At 36.7% G+C, this 27540-nt stretch overlaps 1 protein-coding gene across 1 annotated transcript in view; it reads right to left on the bottom strand.

Annotated features, from left to right (window-relative positions):
• Positions 1-620: 620 nt before the first annotated feature.
• Positions 621-27540, bottom strand: part of UBL3 (ubiquitin like 3) — a 57883-nt gene continuing 30963 nt past the window's right edge. Inside the window, exons 2-5 of the mRNA XM_075139829.1 lie at positions 11205-11313; positions 7436-7522; positions 2812-2889; positions 621-2398 (exon numbers count right to left, since the gene is read on the bottom strand). Of these exons, the coding sequence (XP_074995930.1) occupies positions 2346-2398; positions 2812-2889; positions 7436-7522; positions 11205-11313 (327 nt within the window). The 3' untranslated portion in view covers positions 621-2345. The remainder of the gene's footprint in view (positions 2399-2811; positions 2890-7435; positions 7523-11204; positions 11314-27540) is intronic.

The following is a 27540-nucleotide window of genomic DNA, read 5'->3' as shown; positions in this document are numbered from 1 at the left end:
ATTTTCCACCTGAGCCTGTGTTCCTTAGGTGGTCAGCATTTTGGAAAAGGGAAGTTTCATCTTATAGTTACAGATGACAACATGCTCCTAGTAGCTTTCTCAAGCTGATGTTTATCCAATTTTTTTTTTTTTTTAAATAAGAAGGTTTGTGTCCCTATAGCCACTTATTTAGCAACTACACTGCAGAACACAAGGAAATCTGCCTCCCTCCAAGATTCATTTAGGCAATGAGCACATAATAATGCTGTCATCTGAATTCCCAGCACCCTAAAAGGTACGTGTATGCTCTTCGCTATAAGTGAAGACTACAAAAACTGACAGTATGAGCACTTAACTTCTGTGAAGGTACACCAGAGTGTGACATGGCTGTACATTTGCAACTGCAACTGTCCGTGCTTGCATTCTTCTCCGACAGAAAAAAAACCTCTAGGCCACTTCTTCTGATGTGAAAGGAAAACAAAACTGAAGTGATAAATCCCATTAGCAGCTTTCAGCAGGTTTTGCCCCCGCCTCCCTTTTTTTTAAATGCATAAAATTGAGTCCTTCCTTAGCTTCCAGATAAGAAGTATTAATTAAAAGTAGTTACAGACCCAATTACAACCCTTAAAACACCACCAAAATGCACTACAATATTCTTTTATTTAGTTTACAGAAGAGTCTATCAGTACAGGTTGCAGAAAGAAAATGTTTAGTGCTATTTACAATTTGTTTTAAAACTCTGCTCTATACAAATTTAATTCTGATCAGTATGAACAATATTTTGTAAATCTACTGCATATAAAGCATTTCATCAAAGCAGTAACAATGAATAAAATAACCTGCTTACATTTGAATGATGCCAATCATTCGAAAAAACGATTACACAGAACATCTGTAAGAGTTGTGGACACTTAAGTACAGAACACAATGTCAACCTGTGACTCATTTTTTTTAAAGGCTAAAGCTATTTATATGGAATATTGTTCTATTATACTACACGCCAATCTATATTTAACTTCTATAGTTATGTATTTTATAAGATTTTTATTAAATATATTCTACACATATTGGTAATTTCACCCAGGAAGAATTCCTCCCCAGTGAAAAAATATAAAATCTTTTATTTTTTTTTTTAATTTTTATTTATTTTTATTTTTTACAGGTTTAGATGAAACTAGCTCATGCTTTAGTGCTGTGCAAATTTCTTTAGCATATCAACGTTTAAATTATTGATATGAAATAAGAGAATGGCATCCTTTTTAATTATGTATGCCTCCAAAAATCAGCTTCTGATTTTAATACAATTGCAAGCACTAATACCAAATGCAGATTACATAAAGAAACAAAACTAGTACTATGGCAGAGGTTTTTCTTTTTGCTTTTTAAACTTTAATAATTATTTTGAAGTCTCTAATGAGTAAGCATGACACTGGACACTAAGGTACAGATGAGAAAATGACTGAAAAACACCAATTGCCAATATTCAAATACATAAAATTGATTAGTAAATGATGTTTTCTAACATTTATGCACAATAATAAAAGCCTATGAACTACAGGAAATTACCCCTCCCATATTAAGGCTAGGAAATGCACTCTCTGCACTTGTTTGTGCTGTCTGAATAAGCACTCAACTAACATACGAGATCAGAGTGCACGCAGTAACGAAAAAATCAGTTTAATCAGCCCTCTACAGAGTGCTTTTAAATTACAGGCACATAGTTTTTTTTGTTTGTTGCAGTGAAAATATATATAGTTAGACTTGGTTTAGTTAGTATTCTGTGCCAGCTCGGCCACCAAGGTTGACTTAGGTAGAATTAACTTAACAGTTTTTCCTTTGATTTGGCCATAAGTGAGATTTGTTTTAATTACAGATATACTATTTTCCAGTGTTGCATTATACATTGTAGGTTATTACTAGGTGTCTCAAATATTGTTAGAGATTGTTGATGAGAAATATACTGTCAACCATATTTAGTGCAAATTGCATCTAGAAAGCTTGACTGGTTAGATCCGGTTAATGGAGATTTTTGTGGTACCAAAATGATTCCTGCTATGGAAAAGAACACATTAACTTTTTTGGAGATTGAATTCTTTCAAGAACTGATGTACTGTAAGATTATTCAACAAACAAAAAGCAGGAATTAAAAAAAAAACCCACCAACAAACAATGAAAGTGTTCATAGATCTTTCTCTTAAAAAAAAAAAAGACTAATGAGACAGTGTTCGTGTAATATTTCAGTTCCATGGATTTACAGACAGGCTCTTCCTACAAGTGTTTGAAGCAAGGTAGGGCCTCTTCTATTCCAGCAGCATGAAAGACAAAGACTATATTACATCACACTTAGCAGGTAAAGCTAACAGGGTTTACAGGATTACACAGCAATTGCTTTCTCCAGTTTTTTCACGGTTCCTTTGACCTGCGGAGCAAGAAGAAAGTTTTGCTTACATGACATTTCTAAAGCAATTAGATTGCTTTGTGTGTGAGTATGCTGGATACAAGTATGCTTTTTATTATTTTTAGTAAAAAAAATAAATTATTATTACACACATGCATACATAACTGAAAAAATAAATCAGGAGTAGTTTTTAACAATAAAAACGAAAGCTTTTAAGGTTTGAGTAAATTTCTGCATTCTACAAAAATGCTAAACCAGAAAGTTAATTTCTTAGTTTTCTACAAACAACATGTACAAAAGCATTCCATTATGTGCTTCACAAAAGACCACAAGGACTTGACTTTTCTCTGCTATGAAATACTCAAAAAGCCTATAAGAGATCTGACCACTTTGCCATGTACTTCAGTAAGAAATAGCTATAGTGCATAGCGTACCTTGAGAGTTTGGCTCTGGCAATGTCTCTCTAGCCACCAAATGCATCACTGTTGTTTTGCCAAAAGGAAGTTTTAAAGCTGCAAAAGGAGAAAAGGAGATTTATTAATATATTACAGCAGTCTTCTTTCTTCAAAACACCCAACTGAAACTAACTATAATTGGATTAGCATCTGTTCAAAAGTTCATACTGTTAGGTTTGAACTGCTTACTAAATAGATTTATAAAGGCGTTTCTGGCTAAAGTTTTGTAGGTCAGGGTTTTGGGACCTGATAATAATCACGTAAAACATTGTGTTCGTAGAGACATGATATTCCTGTTAGGAAACTTAGCCTTCCTCTTTTGAGTAAAAGTAGAAGACAGCATTCATGCCAAGACTCAGTTGCTAAGCACTCTTTATTGATAAGGATGCAAAAAAGTGGCTAATTCAGCCACTAAATTCTTACTCCTGAGACATCAAAACACTGAGCCACTACTGCAAACCAGATTGTCCTAAAACATACTTTGATCTATGATACAGATTTTTCCGAAATACAAAATGTCTGCATCTTGCCTTTTAATATTAATCTGTAACATCAGCTGCATGTGAAAAATACCAAATTTAAAACATTTTAAATCAGATAAGGTAGTTCTCACAATGCTGCCTTTGTGAGCCTTAGTAACACAAAATAACAAAATTGGAGCTTTCCCCAATTCGTTCTGCTTGTTTCTGAAACTAAAATGATCATTTTCACATTCTGATTTAAGTATACCAACAGTGCTGTTTATGGTTTAAGCACTGTAGTATAATATCTATCAAAACTTCTAGTCTCCTTGAAATGAAAGGATTCTCTGTTGCTCATTATATATAAGAGATTTTAATTGCCAGATTCAATATTCTGAACTTTGACTTCTTCCAATTATTTGGCGGGGGGGGAGTTATTTTTACAAGTTCTTTACATAACTTTAGTTTTGTTTCCTCTCTGCAACTCCTAAGAATAAGCATCTATCTTGATTATTTTTCTGAGAAATGGAAAGTAAAGATGCTCTAAGTTTTGTCCTCCCCCTCTTATAGGGGAAAAAAGGTAGTGATAAATGTAAAAAGAATTTAACCCTAAACACACAAATCATTCTGACTTGAGTAGAATTTGTCCTCTCAAATTCAATTTACATTTTCTATTTTCACATATAGTGCAGCAAGGCATTTTAAGTCAATAAATGAATAATGAATGTCCAATAAACCTGAAGGTAATTGAAAAGAAAAATGCCTCTCTCTATTTTAATCACTACAGCATAAATTCAAAATTCAGTAATAAAAAAATAAATAAATAAACCTAGCATTTGGTTACTACATGTACTCAGTACAAGCCTAGCTACAACACTGCTATTAAATCATGTTCATTGCCTATGTATTTGTTTGAAAAAATGCAAGTTATGATTAAAACACAGGCGTAAGCATATGGAGCAATACACAGCTCCACAAGCTTCTTTGAAGTAGCTTTGGGAAAAGCCATCTCTATAGAAAGTCAGATCTGAAAGTTGCTTAGTTTACTTGAAGCACTGCCTGTGCCTGCAACTAGAAGCTATTGATAGCTTAAATTCTGACAAGGATGAAGTATTTTGGGTACTTGATACAACTGAAAACTCTGCAAAGAGCATATTAACAGTCTGTTAAACTCAATGGAAAAGGATTGTCTTCATGACATAAACTCTTAAAAAGCCATTACAGAAAGAGCAAAATACTACAAACTAATCACATTAGGGACATCTTTTATAATATCAAGACATTTGAGGAGACTTGATTAGTGAGCTGTGGAGATTAATTATTTACAGTAATCAAGTAAAAATATGCTAATATTTCAATTAACTAATTTCAGCTAGTAGTTTGCATAGTTCACACAAGTTCTTATTAGCAATTTCCAGCTTCTTGCTTGGAGCACCACGACACCCTAACCTATGCTCAGTAATCCTTTCTTCCTCTTGTGTTCGTTCTCTCACCCCTTTCTCTCACTTAAACTAAACTTCTATTTAATTCCTTTCCTATCTGTTTAATTCCACTTTTACTTCAGATTTTCTGTTGTCAGAACTTACTTTTCACCCCCTCTTTTGGTATGTGTATGGCAGAGAGTGGCTTGGCTTCCCTCCTCCCTTCCCCAATAAATAAGGAAGTAAAATGTTGCTGATTACCATTATCTAACAAGAAACGGAGAACTGTCAATTATGTATTACCTCCCTAATTAATATTATTTCAAATGCAAACTGCAGACCAAATATTTAGCTGAAGGATGAGATTTCCTGTTGGAAGCTGAGCAACAGACTCTGCCTTGCTAGCTAACTCCCGAATCCTTCACACAGGCAGGACACAACAAAACAGTGTGGCTCAAGCACCGCAGGCAAGAGTGGCACAGCAAACTTTACACAGAGGTCTGTTTTTCTTTACCACTTCCAATGCCATTAGCTCTACTGTTCTGGTAGTGACAGTCCATTCAGAGAAGCTGGCAAAAGAGATGGTTTCTTTAAAATAAAATTTTCCACTCAAAAGCCAGTTTTTCCTATCAATTTGTCATTTTTTGATGCATCTTAGTTTAAAGGAGTCTCAAATTCATGAGACACTACGTAGACATGTGAAGTTACAACTAGAACATTACAATGTCATTTTTAAATGTGAACAAAAATGGACTCCTGTTAAAAAAGAAAACAGCAAACTGTTTCCTTGGAAACTTTTGTTTCACTAGTTGATAAAATGACTTTCAGTACACAGTAGGTCCACATTCCAGTCAATATTTCCTAATCACCTACAGCAAATAAAACACTAGGTGCTATAACTCGGTTATAGAGAGCTGCAGATAGAAAAGCTTAATGGAACTATGTTATAACAGCATAAGAAACTAAATATTGTACTTAGCAAGAAATTTCCCCACCTCCCCACCCCCTCCCCCTTTTAAAGATAACTAGTTCACTTAGGGTTACATCTACTGAATACCACAAACTGAAGTAACAGCCTTTTCAGGCTGCTTCATGAATTGCTGTTCCCCTTTCAGCTGTACAATCTTACTCCAGATACCTTCATTAGTACTGAAGTAAGCCAATGTTTTAGAGATTCTTTTTCTTAAAACAATACAGCAACAAAAAGATCTTTGAAAAAAACACTAATATACATGTAAGATCCTTAGCATAAAATCATGATGATTAAATTGCAATGCCTGAATGATTAAGAACGAATTAAAATGCCCTGAACCCAAGTAAATGTTCAAAATCCATAGACCCGAGTTAATGCAAGAGTCAACAGCATGCAGCTATTATTTTTCAGCTTAACTCGTTAAACAATATATTAAACATATTAAACAAATATTCAAAGTTGTTTCAGATTTAGACAAATGTCACTAAAGGGAACAAACACTGGTGGTCAAAAGCAACATCTAGAGATGAATGGCAAAGAAAATTCCATTTAGTTATCCTTGCCTGGAAAATGTAGGGTAAGACTAACATCTCTAATTGTAGAGATGATCCAAAATTTAACATTTGTCTTTCAACCCTACTCCAGCTGCTACTAGCTGCACTCATGGGCACCTGGTAAAGATAAAAATTAAAGAGTGAATAAAAATTTCAGAGTTCTCCCAGCTGAATTGGCAATGATCTTGTATATAGCAGCATTAAAGATTGATTTATATGCAGAGTAAATCTATTCTAAAAGTATATCACTAGCAAACATTGGTAATGGTAGAAAGCGAATCAATGGCTATATCATCCCTGTCACTTCTTCATGGAAAAATCACCATAAGCAGTCCAGAAATATTCTTTTCAAGTTCATCTTAATTTCAAAAACATTTAATTGGTGATTTTGTATTATATTGTCTTCTCTGTATTGCATTCAAGTACCAAATGCATGAACAATCTGAACATAAAGAGAAAGTAGAAGTATTATTTTATTTTTAAACTGGCACAGAGAAGAGAGTCTTATTTTGTTTAGTCATTGATATAGTTGATATTCACACTGGTATCTTTTATCTACAAAAGGAAAGATTATTGTTACAAATTTGTGTCATATCTCTATCAAAGATACCCATCAAAATATATAATTGTGGGAAAAAACTTGCCACAAGGGGGCATAGTTGAATTGCATTTCCTTAGCATATGAAGTGAAGCCATTTACTTTTGTTTTCGCATAACTATGCAATTGTATCCCTGGGAGAGCACTGGACAGCAAGAATGCTTCCCCTCATTCTCATTCATAGAGTGTCTTCCTTCATTGCACTAAGATTTAAAGTATTGTTTAACCAATTAGCATAAAGTTTATAAAACATTTTAAAATACTTCAGACATTTATGTAGTAGCTTACCCTGCAAGTGCAGTGTAAGAGAGGTGGAACAAAATATTCCATTTAGAAAGACAACAAATAAAAGCAGCATTACTGTTTCTTTATGCAAGAGGAGACTTGACTTAGCAGGTGGTACCTCCCAAGTTTAACAACTAGTGGTAACAAGATGGAAAAATACACAGGAAGATACAATGTCACTCTATGCACAGGAAAAATAGTATATAGCAAGCCCTACTGTGATCTTGAACAGTAAAGCAGTATTTACTGCACTGTAAATGAATATCCCCTTTGCCTGGCTGTAACATACATAATGAAAATTATTTTCATACCTCCTAATGTCACATTGCCATGAAGAAACCTCCCTTGATAAATAAGCCGCAAGATATTTGGACTGCTCACTTGTTCTTCTTCCCAATCTGAAAAGAAGTGAGAGAATTTTCACAGTTACATTGTAATAAACACATCTTTTGTTATTTCTCTCACCTCTACCGAGAAAGAAAACTAAGAGGAGGACTCTTGCATGAAACTCTAAAGAGAGAGCATAGGCTGAAGATACAGAAAGATAATTCAAGGCTAGCACTCGTGAAATCTATTCTTAAATTTATTATTTGACATTGGGCATTGAAACACATAATTTTATGCCTGCAAGTATAGATATTACTACCTAACTTCACAGATCGCATGAGATATTTAGCAAAAATACAAGCCCTACAGAAAATATTTCATAAATGCAGGTTGCTTCCTGAGGCTTAATATCCACTTGGCTAAAATTATCTTAATTTCTTCCCAATCAGAAGATTCTCAAGCCATACTCCTCCGCATCAGCTAATCGTCTAACTGGAGCCGTTCTCCAGCAATGGGAAGCAGCCACACACACAGCGAAAGCGCATGTGATGGGTCATTTGAAATGGGATGCTCAGATCACAGCACTGAACGCGCTCTCCAGGCTGCTCAGCGGTGTTCGATGATGGCCAGATCCAACCAGTTAAATGTCCAGAGGGGGCAGTGACCTGAGCAGCCCTGAACGGTCACTGCAGAGAGCCTGAACAGAGGGCTCTCACAGAGCAGACACTGATAGATTTTAGGGAACTTCTCAAAGGACAATCTGTGGATGTTTTTATGTGGCAAAGAGTGGTTTGGGAAAAGCAAGCATGCATTTTCCTATAATGTATTTCCTACAATGCTTAAGCCTGCATAAATCATTTATAAGCTTAAATGATCTTTTCTTACCCTTTTACTGTTCCCTGTCACAATGTGAACAACAAATAAATCTGCACTTTGCTTTCAGAACAAATATCATAAAACCTTGAAATGTTGAATTTAAATGGGCTCTCTGGGAATACAGTGTCTTCTGTTTCCTAGCTGACCAGATATTTGGCAACAGCTGTTCACAAATGTTCTCTCTTTCTGCTTTTGTGGTGTTTATACACCAAAATGAATATTCAGGAAGGGATGACGACAGGCAACAGAAACCAACCTGTTCACTGGGAACATACAATTAACATACAGGCAGTGGCAACTGGCACCACAAAAGGAGAACTGAAAAGCGGAGAAGGGGAAGCATTTAAAACAAAAGCCATGGCTTTGGAGAGTGTACGGAGAGGCATCTGGTGCGAAAAAGCAAGCAGGTGGAGACGCAGGCAGCAGGAGCCGTCGCAGCCCCAGTGCTATGCAGAACACAGCGGAGGCAGGGCTGGTATCAACAGCAGAGGCTGCAATATCCCCAGGTGCTGCCATGTGCCTAATTTATAAGATTAGATCAAATTAGGCAACCAAAGCTATTTGAATTTCAAGTATTTCCACTCAGGGTCTGATTCAATTGTCCTGCAATTCAAGCACATGCCCTTCTTGCTATGCTGTGAAGTGGGCTACGTTAAGGATCTGAATTATCAGACTGCTAGGGTAAACCATTTTTTGGAAGATACCAATTTTTTTTTTTTTTTTTTTTTACTCCACCATACTATGGCTGTAAAGAGGAGAAGTTCAGACAGTTTACAGTGCCATAATGACGTGAAACAGCAACCAAAAGAAGACAGACTATATTTTGGCACAGGTATTTGCTCATTGTTAAGCTGCCAGTTTACCCATCGTTTTAATTTTTGCTTCTTGGCTGGCAGTCTGAAACATTTCTTTCTGACATGATTTCAAATTCTAATTTCCACTGATGACTAAATGAGCCAAGGAGAAAATATTTACCTACGACTTTTTTTTTTTTTTAAAAAAAAAAAAAGGTTCAGCAGACAATTGCTGTACAAGAAAAAAATTTAGAAGAAAATGGGGGGGGAAGAGAACAGGTAACCTACCTAGATGATAAACATTAATAAAAATTTGGCATTTTACACTACAAGTCAAGAGATCCTTAATTAACAACTGTATTGCCAAAAGAGGGGAGGAGAGGTTTGCCTTAATCCTGCCAACATGTGACTGAGGATATTTCATGACTTTTCCCCCACAAGACCATGACAAGTCAAAATGGTGGTAAAAACAATCATTTCATATCATCTCTATTTCAAGGAAAATTTAGTCCACATCAAGATTTCTCAGTCCTGTGGCAAAGAAGAGCACACTCAGTCTGAAAACAGCTAGTGGGCTCATGTTTGTGAAAACCTATACACTACGCTGAAGTAGATTTTTCCTCAGTCTTTTAAATTGACACTATTCTTCTTTGCACAGGCAATTAAATATTCATCAAGATTTACAGCACTCCCTCAGGACAGCAGGTATTTGAACTGAGGCTTCCATGTCCACTTTTCTTTTTCTACTTCTTGCTCTACTTTTCTTTTTCTTTAAAAAAGAGACTTTAAAGTCTGGGTTTTTTCCCAACTCTAAACTCAGATTCTGCAAGCTCTTCAAGCTCTTCACAAGACTAGAAACACGAGACCACATGTTCAGGAATAAACTTGAGTAAGAAAAAAACCAGTTCTTCATTTACTGATTCAGATAAAAGTACACAAAGAACATCTGGTTATGACAACTATGTTGTACGCACACATTAAAATATGTACAATAGCTACACAGATGCTACATCGACCAGGTTTCTTAGTGTCAAAGTATTTTACATCTATATCTAATATTTCAGAGGACTAAGAACCTCCTCCTTCATTACACATTTTACTAAATACATAATGCTGCATCCCAGCAAAACAAACAGCAAACAAGTCCCCTGAAACCCTGTTCTTCCTGACCTCAAAGACCAGCTTAAGGCCTAAAATATTGATTATCAACACTAACTTTTTGGCATGAATTATCATCCACCATACCTCTTTGACAAAGGCACCACAGAAACAGATATTGCAATGTTTTAGTTTGTGTAAATAGTAGTCTTTTTTAACATCAAAACAGTAACCCAAATGAAGTCCAGTACCAAAAGAGGCATTTTCTTTCATTGTATGTAATGCCATGTCTGTGTTTTGGCTATTTTCCCATGAAATCATAGTCGGGGAGAACAGCAGCACTTTGTTTTTGTGGAACTACTCACATATATGAATATACATCCTATGTTTTCAATTCTATTTTCTGAAGCTAGTATTCCTGCAAAACACCAAATACATTCATACAAACAACCTCAGTTTCCCTCAGTCTTTTAATGTCTCTTAAAATGTTCTTTTGTATTTGATTTTTTCCTGGAAAAATATCGTTATTACAGATCCTTTCCAAGATAAGGCAGTAAGGAAAAAGTATTTCAGACTCAATTTCACTAATGCGTTCCTGTGACATGCCATGTTTTACATTAGCTGTCCTCACATAAGAGGTTTTATATCTCCAACATTTCCTCACACTTACTAGATCCTCTAACAAGACCGATCAAGAAAAGTGTCTAAAGATGAGGGGGAAAGAAGTACTTCAGTTTGGGGAAGCAAATTTTTGAAATAAAGTGGGAAATAGTCCAGACATCTAAAAATCTGCCCAATCAAAGAAACAGGGAAAAAGAAGGAGAGAAGACAATTGTATTTCTATATAAATCTAAGCCCAGATACACAATAAACATACTTAATTTGAACACTGAGAACAGAGATCAGTTTATTGACACTTTAGTCTGAAAATACAAGGAAGCTTCTAGCTCACCAGTTAAAAAGCCAAAGCCACACAGCTACTCACCCATCGGCCAGTTGTCGTACACATGTTTTGCGATATCTGCAGCAGAGTCATTTGGTGAAAATAGGAACTCTTTCGTTTTCCCGCTTACCAAGATGAGGCGCAAATTTATCTGTAAAAAAAATGCAGTATTAGGAAAGTATCCAGAGAAGACTTAAATTATTCTTTTTTTTTTAAAGTTACTAGAAAGTTGCCATTGGTTTTAGAAGCAGATTGATCCAAAGTGATTTGAGAAAAGCGTTTAAGACGGTGTAAAAATAGGGTCAGAGAGGTCAATAAAATTTGTTTGTTTACACATAATCTAGGAAGATTAAATTCTAACAGCTGGCATTTTTTATGATAAACACCAGAAGATTCTGATAGGTAGTGATTGAATCAACTGTGCCATTAAAAAAGCTTTCAGCAGAGTATAAAACAATTCCAGCCAAGACACACTGGCAACATATCTTCTTGAATGAAGAGGAAAAATATAAACATGAAAAATTAACGCGAACAGAAAGCGCTAAAAATACCAAAATCTGCACCTGAATAGCCTGTGAGCCTCAGTAAAAGCCCTAGCACATTCCCTCCAGTATGATATTTGTCAGCCCTGATCTCACCCACTGCATGTCCTACAAAACACCAGCATCCTTCCTCAGTCCCAGCTGCCACAGAACTTGAATCTCTCTGCCAGTCTTCTGAACCCAAAACTTTGTTCCACCACTGTCTTTCACTACAAGCAAAGTGATTGAGATCCACAAGCAATACAGTAATAACATCATATCATAGTTTTCCTATCATCAATTTCCTTTATCTAACCATCAGCATCTTCAGTATAATTTTCCTCTCTTCTATTTGCAAGTTACTGAATATAATTCCTTTTCCATATAGCATTAAAATAACCTGTATAAAGAGTTCACTGTGACATTACTTACAATGCAAAAGAGATTAAATTTTAGCTCCTCAAGCAACTGCTAGCAAGGTCACAAAATGTGTTTGGGTAGCTAGCACTTAAAAATGCCCATGGCAAGTAGGAGTTTAGCTGCTTTTCTGTTTTGGCCTACAAGCCTAAATTGCATCAACTTTTAGCAAAACTTTAGCATACTAACTGCTTGGATACTTTTCTCCAAATCACACTCTCAAACTGTGGCTCTCATTTTAAGTTAAGTTGCAACAAAGTTTTCCTTGTTGGAATTAAAAAACTGTTCAAAACTGTTTTCTAGATCAAATACCAAAGGAAAAATTTACAGCAATGCCCAAGCTTTCAAGACTTCTTCAGGGTGAAAAATCTCAGCACATCACATCCATTGAACATGACAGCCTTGCCTCAGTTACCTACTCACCACTTATTTCAAAAGCTCTCCAGACAGTCTATTCCCTCTTGAATGCTTTGGCTTGGATTCATCCCACCTATCTTTAAGCACCTAATGGAGGTATCCAAATTACAATCTCTATCATCCTGTACACTTCAAGGTCAGTGAAGAAAATGACCCCTCCAAAAAGCAATTCAGTCTCTATTTCAAAGTGTAGCAAAGATAAAAAGAGTTAGCATAAAAGGGCTAAGTTCCCCTCCCTGTCCCCCTGCTAACGCCCTTCAGAAAATACAAGTTCTGCCATTAGCCCAGGAAAGAAGCCAAGTGGTAGCTGTCTCTGACAAAGCACCATAGCCACTGTAAGAGTATCGCTACATACCAGGAAATTGCAAAAAAACTTAAAGGAAAGAAGCTGCAGGAATGCTGTTTAGTCAAAGGCAATTATTCATAAACTTCAGAACACATCTGGCTATAAACGTTAAAGTTCTGTTTTCTTTGATATTTCCAGAATGATTAAGGAATTATTTTCAAATCTCATCAAGATTTAGCAGAAAAAGCAGACCAAGTTCCACTATTCCTGTTTGCTCCACAAACCTGACTACTGTAATGAATTACAACTTCAGAATGCTATGCCTAAATTTAGCAATGGCCAGACTATGTCCACTTGTTGTTTTGCCTATATTGTCTTTCAGTTTAAGTAGTTTCTCCCCTCCTAGCTGTCTCCACCTGTGTACGTATAGAAAACACTTACATATATGGTTTCCTTAGCTGGACTACCCCAGACAAGATCTTCAAGCTTTCTGTAGTGAGATATCCATTTCCCCCTTCATTCTAAGAGCCTGTCTCTGCACGTTTCAATTTCTTCTCTTTTCTCCTCAAAACAGATGATTATTTCTGAAGCATACTAAATGATGTCTCACCAGATGCTTATATAACACCACCAGTAATTTCCTCTGTCTACTGGAAACATCTTCTGTGATTGTGTCCTAAGAGCACATATACCATCTTCATAACTGCACCATGCCATTTGCTCAGTTACTTCGTACCCTTCTCTACTTTGATCCTTTCAATTATTCAGCCTCCAAGCTTATAACTGACATTATGGCTGTAATGCCCTAAAGCACAAGGCTCCAAAATTCATTGCATTCCTATTACTCCATCCCTCCCAGGGAAAGGAGGCTAGGTGGAAAGAAGTATTCTGCACCACAAAGATCTCCCCCACGTCTGGGCCCATGGCCTATGAAATTCCCCCAAAATTTCTGTATAACACTTCTTTCTCTCTACATTAAGAGCATTTTTCAAACTTCATGTCATCAACAAATTCTAGCAGCAAGATCCCTTTACATGTACCTTTGTCATTAAATGAATCAGGAAACGCAAGACTGATCTGACAATTGACCCATAACAATTCTGGTAACGAGCTCTCTCTGAGCTGATTTCTCCCTCCTCACAGCTACGTCCTTTATGTCAGGCCCATATGCACACTCACAATTTCTCTGTTAAATCCTAATTTATCCTATTTAACCAAAAGTTTGCAATACAGCACCACATCAGTTACTACGTACATATTCAGATGAAACTATAAAAATGTCTACACAGAAAATACGTTCTTTTCATCAAAAGTCAGCTTGCCATGCTCTGGCTTTCAGAGGCATGGTGTACTGCGCCCCATTCCACTTTCTCTATATCTCATTATCTTTAATTATCCTTTAAGCATTAACGCATCTCATTACAACATCAACATACTGCCAAAAATTCAGGAGGTTTAGACTGTGTCACAAACTGTTATTGGACTTGGGAATGGGCTGCCTGTTTAAAATACAAACAAACCAACCAACCCCAAATATTCGGCAGCAGTGCTTGCTGTAGGCACTAGTGGTGAGGAGCTTCTTCACCAGCAGCCTTCCTGCCTCTCACTCGGATCTCCCTGCATCCATTTCCTCTACTCTAACTGGCTCCCGAGCCCCCCCCCCCCTTGATTTGCTCCTCCTGGCCAAGCAGTCCCCCAACTCCGATTTTATGCGGGTTATCTAAGGATTTCTTTTCCTTCATCTGTGTGTAGTTTATCTGTGGTGGAGATTACCTGTTTTGAAGATCATAACACTTTCCTAGGCAGTAGACATAACACCCAACCATCAGCTCCCTAGAACTGTCTGATTTGGATCCTATGAGGAGATGATTAAAAAAAACCCCAGAAGATTAGTCCTGCTCAGCACTTAATATGATTAGGGCACAGCATTAATATAGAACTAAAGTTATTCTTCAGCTAGCATAACATTAAGGAGACACATTTCTTTTTATTCTCACTACTGAGTTTTGAGATTACCAGGCACACTACAGTGAATACCAAAAGGAGAAATAACCAACACTAACTTGGCTTCCTGGAAAATTTGATTAAGTCATACTTCTGCAGTTAATATACAATGTAAAATCAATATAAGCAACAGGGAAAAAGAAACTGAAAAATGTTAGTTCCGCCTTTCCCCCGCACCTCCCCAAGATGCGTAACTTAATAGTGCTGAAGTTTTTTGTTGCTGAAGAGCATTTCTTATAGTCTTACTATGAAATCTAAAAGGCGCATCAAGATAAACTAATAATTTTACAGGATATACTACAAAGTATGTGTACAATGCAGGAGGAGATTTTCATTTAAAAAAAAAAAAAAGAATATCGCCAAATATCAGCAGAAGCCAAAAATAAATCTTTAAATCAGTCAAGCAGATGTTGCATCAAGTGCAAGGAAACAGCTGCTCTAATGAAAGGTTAAAGTATTTTCTTATTTATAGTACAGCATGCCACTGACACATTTAGTTTGCATGTTTGTCTATATATATATGTGTGCGTATATATCTAAGATATATATATCTTTATATTTATATTTCTTAATCTTGGCTTGAAGGAATCTTAGTCTTGAGTTGCACATCAGACTACCTCAAAGGGTTTGAGGCAAAGAATCCCAAAACTTGCCTTTAAATTTAGAGTCTAATCTCATTCCCTTCAAGAGCATTGGGGAATTTAATGGCTTGCAACTGCTATACTAGTTATTCTGCAAGCCTGAGAACCCCACTTCCAACAAACTATAGGGGATCCAAAACCAAAAGAAACCTTTCCAGCAAAATGCCACTAATGAAAGTTCATATCTAAAAAAAAAAAAAGGGGGAGGGGTGAAAAGCATATGTGTATACACATTTACTCAAAGGAAAGTGCAGAAAAATGCAGAAAAAACATCTTGTTTAGGTAGAGAAATTTTGACACAAAAGCAGAAAATTCTAATTTTTCAAGTTATGAAAGGATTCTTAGTGGTCTTAGCTACCCTGTATCCTATTTCCTATGTTAAAAGTTAGCAAGGAAGTTGTACCTGTATCCCTTGTAGGCTTAAAACCCTCCACCTATTCTTGTCAAAAAAGTCCTGGTCCCAAGACACTTACACGATTCTTATGGCCCTGACAAGTTTGCCCTTCCACAGGGGACATAACAATGACCATCCTGATTCTTTTGGTTTTTTTCAGGCTACCGAAGGGAATTCCAGCCTTTTGCTACAGCAAACTGGTAAGACTCATATCCTCACACTTCTGCATTATAGCACCAACTGCAACATTACTGATGCAAGCAGTATCAGAAGTGAGATTAAATACAATTTGTGGACTACATCCCCTCTGCATGGTTATATAATAGCGTATTCTGTTTGTGATCTCAAGCATGCAAATCTTGCCCTCTCTCCCCCCCACACCATAGCCAACATCAATCTCATAATTACAGCTCCAGTAACTACCCCATCAGTTGCATTGCATACATAATAAAGAATTTCAGTGTAGATTATATACTATAAAGCAAAAAAAAAAAAAATTAAAAACTCACATATATGCAAAGATTGTAGTACCAACTGTGACCAACTTTCGGAACAGAAATTTGGGTCACGTATATGCAGATGTAGAATAAGTTGTGTTTTGTTTGTTCTAGGCATCTGCAACAGAGTTTGTTCATTCTTTAAGGCGTAACTACAAAATGCCTTAGTGCCACAGTGCTTCTAATTTCACAGCTAAAGTTAAATAAATGGGAAGTCACTTAAACATCAAGAAACGAGAGATTTACAACCTCTCAATCACGATGTTTCTTGATGGTTAAGTGACTTCCCATCTATTCAGTTAAACAAGTTATTTTGTTATCAATTTTATGCTCCTGTAGCCACTTAAGATTCCTCTCATCTTACAATTAAAATGCAGAGGAGAAGTGTCATATCACCACATACTATACAACCCTAAGTTTAAACGAACTGCTTTTCTTCAGCTGTTTAAGATTAAAATACATACACAAGACTAGTTTTTTTCCTTTTCTTAATAGATGTGAAATTGAATTAGAACTAACGATGGACCAGAAGGGAAAGCAATGAGATAAGAGCATTCAGAAATACAGACTGAAGTTTCACTTGTCAAAATCCAATACATTTACTTCTTAGTTCAAGTTCGTAATTGTAAGAAATAAGCTTGTTCTCCAAAGATGCATCAAAGTTTCCTAATGACTATAGGCCAAAGAGAAACCTCACAGCACCATGCAGTACACTTTACTGACTGAATTCCACCAGATTCACGTAAGAGGTTGAACCAAGCCTGAATAACAGCTTAAGTGAAACAGCAGCATTACACAGGCCAAGTCAGCAGGGCCCCGTAGGTTCTAGACTCCAGTTCACTCCTAAGGTAGATATATCATCTCATGTAATCCCTTCCGGAAATGTATCCACCTGAATATAATGAAGAACTTCAGTTTTTACAATCCCTGGAAGGCTGCTCTAGAACGTGACTGTCCCATTGAATGGAGCTTTCTTCTAATTCCCAGCATAAGTTTATTCTTGGACAGGTTACATTCACTGATGCCAGACCTACTTTGTGCTTTAGATATAACAGGCTTTTCCCCCCATCCTTGGGGTTTTGATAGCTTTCTTCTACATCTGCAGACAAGGACACACTTTGCTAAAGTAAATAAGCAAAGGTTTCCCTCATTAATAGGCTGGTGTGATCACTGTCTTCAAAGTTCTGAAGCACATCAACAGAGGTTAAGGAAACTGGGCTTGGTTAGCCTGGAGGCCTGGTGGGCACCTATTAGCAGCCCTCCTATGCCCAAATTACCAAGACAACGACCTCTTTTACTGAGGTCCAAGACAGAAGAACAAGAGACAATAGTCATAAATGGAAACAAGAGGCTTTGAACTGCGATAAGGAAAAAAGTTTTCACCCTGAGGACATCAAAGCAGTGGAAGAGGCCACCCAGAGATGCTTTGGAAGCTCTGTCCTTTGGTTTTCAAGACCCAGCCGACAAAGCCCCGAGCAACCTGGTCTGAATTCAGTGGTGACCCTGCTTCCAGCAGGAGGCTGGGCTAGAAAATTTCTCAAGGTCCTTTCCAAAGTGAATGATTCTACAATTCACTTTAATCTGCATCTGCTTTAGTTTTGATTCATTTTTCTTAGGTATGCATGATTAGAATTATACATAATATTTCAGGAATTTATAAAATGATACTAGAACCTCCTTAAATCAACTGCAAATGCCTCTCCGTTTTCCATACGAACATCATAACTGTCTCACATTTGTGATACAGTAATCTTGCAATGCTCTTTCCCAGTCCAGTCATTTCCATGACATAAGCCTTCAAGCTTGCATTACAAAATATTGCTTTTAACCACCCATGATGTACAGGATATTCTTACATTAATGCAATTAATTTTGTTCCTATTAATTCAGTCTTTGAGATAATCCAATCTTTTCCATACAACACCATGATCTCCTTCTGTACTATCGGTGCCTTCAAATTTTCATCATCAACAAATTTCATCACCACACTGATTTTCCTTATGTCAGTGGCATAAATGAAAATACCAGAAAGATAGTTGGTCCCAAAATTAATCTTTAAAGAATTCCACTAAGCATAACTGCCAGTCTGACACTTCCACATTGAACACTGTATCTTACCAACTTCTCCACCCAAGTCACACACTCCTGCTTTCCCAAACCAATCCCTTCCTACGCAGCATCAACTACTCACTGAAGTCCAGACAGATTATGCCTCTTCCGCATTTCCCTCATCTGAAAAACACCCTCCTTCCAAAGAAAAGTAGCTAATGAATCGGTCATAATCTAACTTGGGTAAATATATATTGTGAATTTTATTCCATTATTTCTTCTCTGCTCCTTCTCAATATCGTTCTTGAGGTAGTTACTCATCTGCCAAATTCAAAGTCTCTCTCCACATCCTTTCACTCATCTAGCATGCAGATATTTTATACCTTCAATGTCTTCGACCTGAAGAAACACCAAGCATGCAAATTCTTCAGCTATGCTCCTTATACTAACCCAGTACACTTAGTTTAATCAGCATCTGTCCCCTTGAAATCCAAAGCTTTTATGTCTACTCCTACTTTGTTTATTCTTCCATTTGATTTTAACTGTATCAGCTTCGTGATCATTGGATCCAATGTCATTTTCCCAAGCAGCCTTCTGAAGATTTCCAGAGCTTTCTGGGAATTTAAGAGACACGTCTAGAATAATAATATTAGCTCCTTCTTGCCAAGAAACTAGCTGGTAGAGGGACTGAGATGCAGGTGCATAAGGTAAAAAAGTAAGTGAGCAAGAAGTACGAATTTGTAGCCCAACGATGCAAACATTCTCATGAGAGAGAAGAGATCCTTGATTCTGGACTCTTATTCAAGAGTCACTTGGTAAAATAAATAAAACTATAGTTCTTATGAATCACACTTCTAGACACCTATTTTCACCAGATACTTTATAGGGAATACAGGTAACTTAACTGCACTTCCTCAACTGAACACCTAAAATTTACACTTGGCAACACTCAGAACCCCTGCACTTAGCTTTAGATGCACAAAGGGGCTTTGCTCTACCCTTACAATACCTTGCACCTATAATAAATCTACTTCGTATCAGGAAAAAAAAATGGACATGGAACATACGAAGTAACATAAATTGTCAATGTGACTGAACGAAGCTCTGAAGTTTCATTGCCAGCCAGCTGACAGACCTGCATCGCTCATTCAAAGCCACACCACTTGTGGAAGCAGGGTGATCCCAGCATGACACCATGAAAGTGTGACAGCACCCCACATCACTGTATTCAAGACTAAGATGAACTTCATAACCAGTTCCAATGACATACTCATCTTTAGATTGCTACAAAGAGAAACAAATATGTTTTTATGTGCCACTGCTTTCTCAAACAAGGAATGGCTAAGGCAACTTTGCACTGATAAAAACTAAGTTAGCAAATTTCAGAGAAGGTTGAAGTGAAGGGAAAAAGAAAACCAAAATGAAGCATAATCAAATTTTATTTAGAGGAGGAAAAAGCAAAATCCTATAAGCATTTAACTCGGTAGCTATGATAGAGCTAACTGTTTCTATGGAAACCACGACATTCTTGAACTTAAAATCATAGTGCTTGGTCACACTTCATCCATTCCCTCACTTCAGTTCAAATAACAAGGGAACAATGGCAATATATTCTTCAATATGCTCCTATGAGTTCCAGGGTTATCTTTTAAGAAGAAATGTCTAGGAAACATTGTTCTTCAAAACAAACTAGTAATACTATCATAAATAACTATCATAAATATAATGGATTTCAGTGGAGTTTACATACTGTTTTCCTTTACTACCCTGACTATTAGCATTCCTGGGACAAGGTTGGTTTTGCTCCCTCCCGCCCCCCCCCCCCCCCCTTTTTTTTTCTTTTTTTTGGAGAGGGGTGAGGTGAACACAACACACCAAAGCATCAGCTGGAGCTAGTTAAGAATTTTCACTGAAAAACAGTTTTAGTAAGAAAGTAAAAACAGAAGAATAACCTTTTCTTGAAACATACTGATTCTATCAGTAAAAGATTTTTTGATAATTTGATTAAATATGTCACAAATGCCCACCCAGGAATAAATTCTTTCCCAGCAGTACAAGATAATGGAGGCACTCCACTACCTGAAATAATGCAAGTACTCAAGTGGTCTTCTCAGCTCAAATGGCATTTTGTCTGCTGTATCCCAGGTGCATGCTTTAATCATAGGGTACAGAATTAACCTGTCTCCTGCTGGCCCCCAAGCGAATCCACTCTGACAGGAAAGGTTCAGAGAAAGACCTACTCTGATTACTCATCAGCCAGAGACAGGGCAGTTTCACCCTGCCCATGCAAAATAAATTTCTCTTATGTTACGATAGAATTGTCTAAGTCAGTCATAATCGTAACATGTAAATTACAACATACAGAAGACCACGTTTTGGAATTGAGCTTTAATACAAATAGGTAGCAAAAACGGCAGAAAAAGTTAACCACATGGCATTCAAGCTTGCTATTTTCAAAGTTCATCCTTTCAACCCAGTGTTGGAATAAGTGTATTTTCACTTTGAAATAAAGTGACTAAAACAGGAAACAGAGAAACTGATATACTCAGATTAACATGAAATTTTGGTAGAGATCATATTAGCAATCAATGTACCACGCTGAACCAGTCATTTCAAAACACAAGGGTGGAAATAATAAAACTGCATCAAATGAAAATGCACACATGAGAAGCTTGTGCTTGCGGGCTGAACTGGTTAGCTCTAGTGAGCATGGTTGCAGCGAGGTGGTTTGATAACTCCGGTATTTCAGAGCTGCTTCTCCCAGGAGGGACTCCCAGTGAAACTGGAACCAGCCCATCCTGGAGTAACATATCCTGGGCGTCCCTGGCCTGTAGCACATGGAGTTAGAGGTGAAGCAGCAACAAACACAGGCTTTTGTGCGACTTCGTCAGAATATACATACAATAATAGCAGAGAAGAGCATTCCAGGTTTTCTTTCTGAAGTGGGAGAGAGTGTGAGTAGGAGAGAGGTGGTGGTGTCTGTTTCTGTATTTTCAATCTCTCTCTCCCTAAAAATACCTTCTAATGACACGCATCCCAACATTTGGCTCCAGAATTTAAAAGTGAAATCAGCACGTACCATCTGCATTACCATCCTGCCATCTCATCTCAAGAGCTGCCCCTGGATAAGCCCATCACCTTGTTTTCACCCTCTCATATCAGTTGATATTTAAAGCTTAGAAGTTCACTACATAAATATGAATAATGATAATGTTAGGCACTTACTTAAATTTGGATTTAATTCTGATATAACTCAACATGTGTTCTAAGATATTCTATAAAGAGAGTATTTACATAATATTTTAAAATACTATTTAGGACAGATCAATGTCATCTTTAAGAAGACAGATGCAAGACCATCTAGTGTGTGAATGCTTACTTTGTGAAATGCCTATCAACTCAGACTTGAAAATGAATACTACTACTTCTGCTGCTAACAAAGGAGAAAATACAATTCCAAGGAACCTGTTTTGTACATAGCTGCTTTTTCCAAGTCCAAGGGGCAGACAGATACCCTCCACCCCTTCTTAATCCCCAAACAATTATTTTTTCTATCTTTAACCAATTTTGTGGAGCTCAACTTGATTTAACCCACGCTCCTAAGTTTCAGATGCAGCTGTTCCATGGTTACAAAGAATAAAGAAAAACTAATGGATGGGCACGGAACAGTGTATTGAATGGTCTGTTTGTGCACTATGAGAAAACAGAGGCAGAAAACTGACTTTCCAGCTGCATAATGGAAATTTCGAAACTTGCGTACAAGATACCTAGACTGGGAGGTATTACAATTTTATAACCAGAACAGGTCAGTGAGACCACAAACAAAGCTGAAAGTAATCTTTCAGTTATAGTCTGGATGAAAACTTCAGCTTCAACTTGACCAGAAATGAAGTTCAGCAAGAATGTGAACACCACGAAAACATTAAAAATACAGGAAAAAATGGACATTTCAAGGGAGCTGCTATTAACTGGAGGCAATCAAAACAATGATAATTGCAAGCAGCACATGGTCATGGATATCATCTAGTTCCACATGCTAATTTTCAGGAGAGACAAGTGGGGTTTTTTGGGGTTTGGGTTTTGTTTGGTTTGGGTTTTTTTTTGTTGTTTTGTTTTGGTTTTTGTTTTCTTTTTTTTTTTAAATGGAGTTTTAAAAAGTTATTTCTCATTTTAAGTTATTTAAACATAATAAACATGTATTGGGCTCTTTGCATTCCCAAGTTAATCTTTATTGCATAAGTCCAATTACTCTTCCCCCTTCTCCTGCTTTCTACCATGCAAGACAGGAACAGCAATTAAGGATCACTTCAAAGTTAGAGTACGTATTCATTTTTCAGTTCTCACCAAAAAGACACAAGTAACTAGCCAATTTAGAAAATTCCTTGGAAAATCTTTAAATAAGGAAAAAAATGTGTTTATTTAAAAGGGAAAGAAAAAAAAACACCCCACTTTCTTGGAAATGAAAGGTCCACCCCTTAGATGAACGGTCCACACCTTAGATCCTTATGAGAGCATAAAGATTCATGAGATGATACTTTTCCTCAGAAACAAATTAATCTCCAACGCAAAGCCTATTTTTAAGATGTGCTGCTCCTAAGGCCCCAAAAAAGGGACAGTGACAACCAAGTACAAAAATAGCCTGATTTGGAGCAGAAGAGAAATAACAGAAGAGCAAGGAAACAACCTTCTGAATCCAATTTTGTCTTCTATTCTATTTTCTCTTGCAATAACTATTGCATTATTATGGTTTTAATGCAGTTTACTGTGCAGTACAAAAAACACACTGTGACTAAGTAGAGGATTATAGCTAATATAAATACTATTTGCCACTTAAACTAGACACAGCTTGAAAAATTCTAGGAAAAAAAAAGTCACTCCCTAAAGACAAATAAAGAGTGACGTGGTCCCCTGAAAGTCCCCTCATATCGCTCCAAGCTATTAATAAGAACATTGTATGAATAAAAAAAAACTTCCCTAAGATTTTTCAGGACCTACATCCCAATGGAAATGCCAGCAATAGGAGGTAAATTTGCACCTTCTCACTCTAGACTCATTTTGGGACCCTGCTGACAGGTCCTTCACCTCGTATGATTCGTATCTTAGTCAGCACTAAAGTATTAAATTTTTCAAGCCTTGAGAGAGAGTGTCAAAAACAAAATGGAAAAAGTCTTAAATATCTTTTAAAACATGAAAGAGGCAAAGAGTTGCACCTTGACTTAGAGATATATTTCAGTTCACTTGGGTGGAAATACCATAAATTAAATTTTTATTATCAGCTACTGATTCCTAGCTTCTCTGGGCTTACTGTGTATCATGGTAGTCAGCCAAAGTTTTGCCATTCCAAAGCAGTATCTAAATCACTGAGCTGTGATAATTAAAGGCAAGAGACAGGGCATTATATATTTTTGTCTCTGATGCAAAAGATAGTCCAAATTTTAATCAAAATGGATGTTTCAATGACCATAGATCTCGTTTACTCTAGTGAAAGCAAGCAACTTGGATATGAATGAGAACACTACCTTTTCTAACTGTTTTCCTCCTAAAATAGCCCAGAGAAAACACTGAATTATGTGATAAGAGATCAAGAACTGTGATGCTGATGCCAATTTATTCAGAACACAGCTCTTGAAGAGCAAACAGCTTGACCTTGACCTATGCCTGTACTTCTCAGAACAGAATAATGAACACGCTTTACCTTCCATTTTTTCCTTCCTCAATGGGTTACCCTTAATGTTCAACAAAAATGTAAGATGTGTTTATCGAAAGCTTACATGCTTTTGTTCTATTTAAACATTATGGCACTAATTCATCCCCAAGCTAAGCCTGCTGAAGTCAACTGACTGAAGTTAATGGAGTGATATCACAAATAAGGTCTGATCCAGTTATTTATTGTGCTTTGCATTCACTGTTGAATGCTAAACGGCACAGCTTATCCACCTTTCTGTAACTGCATGCTAGTCAAGTGCTTGTGTTCTCCCAACCAGCCGGCAGTCTAATAGTAATTCTTATCCTATTCCCATCATGAAGAGCACTAGCGTGTCCAGACTGTCTACTAATGACTAAAACAGTTAAAGCTGCCCTTTCATTTTGGCCTCCTTCTTCTCCGGTATTGTTAAGCCTTCTACAGAATCAGAAACATACAATTTACTAGTTGTTAGCTTACCGCTCAACTTCCTTGGATGGTCTAGTTCCTGATGCAGTATCCCTGTATGTCTACCACACAGTTCTGTGAAGTACTTGCCACCACAGTAGTTAAGCGCTTCCAAAGTGGACTGCATCTGCCTGACAAGGTACCTTAACCTTTTTCATTCACAAAAAGAGTTTTTCTCAAAGAAAATTAGATTTTAGTGAGGAGAAAAGAAAAAAAAGAATTACTAAGAAAAGCTTTTTAGAGAGCACACATTTAATATCTTTTTCCTTTCTTCATTTGTCTTGTATGCCCAGAGTCTACACAAAAAAGCATCAAATTACATAGAAATGCTTCATTCCAGCCCTCCAGAAAAATCTACCTACATACAAATACAAAAAGCACAAATTTAAGATCCAGTTGATATTCAGGCATCTTCTAAGCATGAATATCATCTTGGTCTAGGATCTCACTAAACCCTGGGCAGGAAGGGAGAATAGTGATACCTTCTTGAAGGCATTTCACTCTCTTAATCGGTAGCGATTATAAGCAATACCAGTCACGCTCTCAGTTCTTACTGCATCAACAACCACATTATAACAAGCCATCTGCTCTGTGTCAAAGTAGCAAGTAAGGTTGGCTTCTGTGAATCTGGGGCAACATGCGTTCTAGCTTGTGTCTTAATTATGGTTTACAAAACACTATGTATGGACAACTACAGAGGTATGTTATTGAAAGCTCCCCAAAGTATCTATGATTCTTACCTTTAAAACAAAATAGAATTAGTATTACTTCCCTGAACTAATTTGTTTGAATCTGTATACCTAGGCAACAGGAAAATAAATCATTTAACAGGCTTTTCTCCTCATACATTGTGACTTTTGCTAGAATAAAATAATTTTAGACTTAAGTCGTGTTCCAAATCCTAAACTTTCCTGTCCTCATGTTTTTAGCACATGTGGTCAATACAGCTAGCACATACTACTCACCACCTCCGCACGCCCGAGTTCTCTGACACGTGGAGATGACCTGTCTCTCTCTTCCCTTTTTGTTTCTCAGGTACTTGGATTATTAGCTTTTTAGGATAGCTGCTCGTTTTGCTTTATATATAATATTTCTAGGCTATAGCTCATTTACAGAACAGATGTTTTAAAACCAAGAATGTTTTATTAATAGTTCCACAAACTCTATAATGGGTTTTAAAGACCCTCTTACCCCCTCTTTTCATTAAGGCAAAAAGCATACAGTCTAGAGAGATAGCATCAATGACTGACCATATTATGAAAAATCTCACTGGTACCACTGGTTATGACTAACTATAGTTAATGGAGAATTATTTCCCAGACAATTACTAAACTTTTCTAATTATCTCAATTGTAGCATTACTTTGATGTTACAAGAAACAGCAAACACTCTCTCCCAAAACCAAACAAGCCAGAAGGTCTTCTTTCTTATTGGGACTCAACATGTTCAACTCAGAGCTGTCCATGTCAGCTATGATGACCAATCTTTAACAAAAATAATTATTTAAAAAAAAAAAAAAAGAGAAAACATCTTTTCATTACAGGAAAGAAAGATGCCATATCTTTGCAATTGCTGTCATGACAGGATAAAATTTAAAGCAACTATGCTTTTGGAGAGAAGAGTATAAGAATAGAATTTAGCAAGCTCTCTGTCAGGAGACACAACATCCGTTAGTATGAATCTTTTTGGGGGAAATATGTATGTATGTATGTATTGACTGAATGACAATTCTGTGCATACAACCTGATGTTAACAGTGATATAGTTCAAAAGTTTCTAATTATCAGCCAAGTTATTTTGTAGCTAATTACTAAGTCACAATTACAGCACAGTACTAGAATTGCAGATGTAACTATTTCTTACAAAGGGTCTAGCATATACTCACAAAACAGTATAGCAAATACAGTTGCTCTATAGGAAGAGAATGGAAGTCCACATAGTCAGAACTATTTCATTCTTCCCAATAGTTTGGGAGACAAATCATTATACAAAGCTGAAAGGAGGATCTGCCATTTAGAAAGAAAAGTGCATTTGTCATACAAAACAGCTATCAAGAAAACTATTGTCTTAAGCTACCCATGGCTTGGGCGATTATTCAGCTGAAAGTCAATCAGCATCAACCTGCGACTAGTGATACTGTCACTTAGTGGTGCCAGACACAACTATGGCATCATCTGCTTTTTATATTAACATTCTCATTCAGAAATTAGTTTTCAAAGAACATAATGAATTCTCATGTGCATATAACTATTTCATTGATTACTTCAACAAGCAAGACTGTTTACTTATGATAAACAGCCTATCAAATTATACAAAATAAGTGTTGCATGAACACTGTGTAGTGTTTACACTACAAATCAAGGATCTGAGTGGCTGGATAAGTGTACACTGTGCCAGATACTGTCTAGGATCTAAACATCACCACCTTACGGGAAAGTTCAATCTTGTCATCTTGGAAATACATTTGTTAGTGTGTCAGCTAACTGACAGGTGAGTACCACCTGGGACAGTTCAGGTCTGATTTAGTCTAAATAAGTGGTGCTCAAAATTTTTTTTTTTTAATTTAAGACTTTATTAAAAAGTTTGAAACCACTATAAAGCAACTAAACAAGGCAGCCCAGAGAAGAACGACAAAGGAAACTGGTAGAAGTTGAACAAGATGACAGACTACAAAGACTTATAAAACCTGGAAACTGTCTCCCTGGAAAAAAAACCAAACAAATAACAAACCAAACAAAAAAACCAAAGCAAAACAACAACAGGAGAAAAAAAAAACAAACAACAAAACACCAAACCCAACCAGTTCCAGACTGCAAAGAACACAGGAATAACATCAGCAAGGGAAACAGAACAGCAGCAAAAGGAAGAAAATCAATTACAGTGGTGATGAACGTGGCATGGAATGAGACTGATGGCTGTCAGCTACGATCTTTGTAAAGCTACATGAAGCCTATAAGGCTCTAAGTCGTGAAATGTAACTGGCCACAAATATTCATGGCCAA

Source organism: Calonectris borealis, chromosome 1 (assembly GCF_964195595.1).
Source record: "Calonectris borealis chromosome 1, bCalBor7.hap1.2, whole genome shotgun sequence".
Classification (NCBI taxonomy): domain Eukaryota; kingdom Metazoa; phylum Chordata; class Aves; order Procellariiformes; family Procellariidae; genus Calonectris; species Calonectris borealis.
This window is presented reverse-complemented; position numbering and strand designations above follow the sequence as displayed.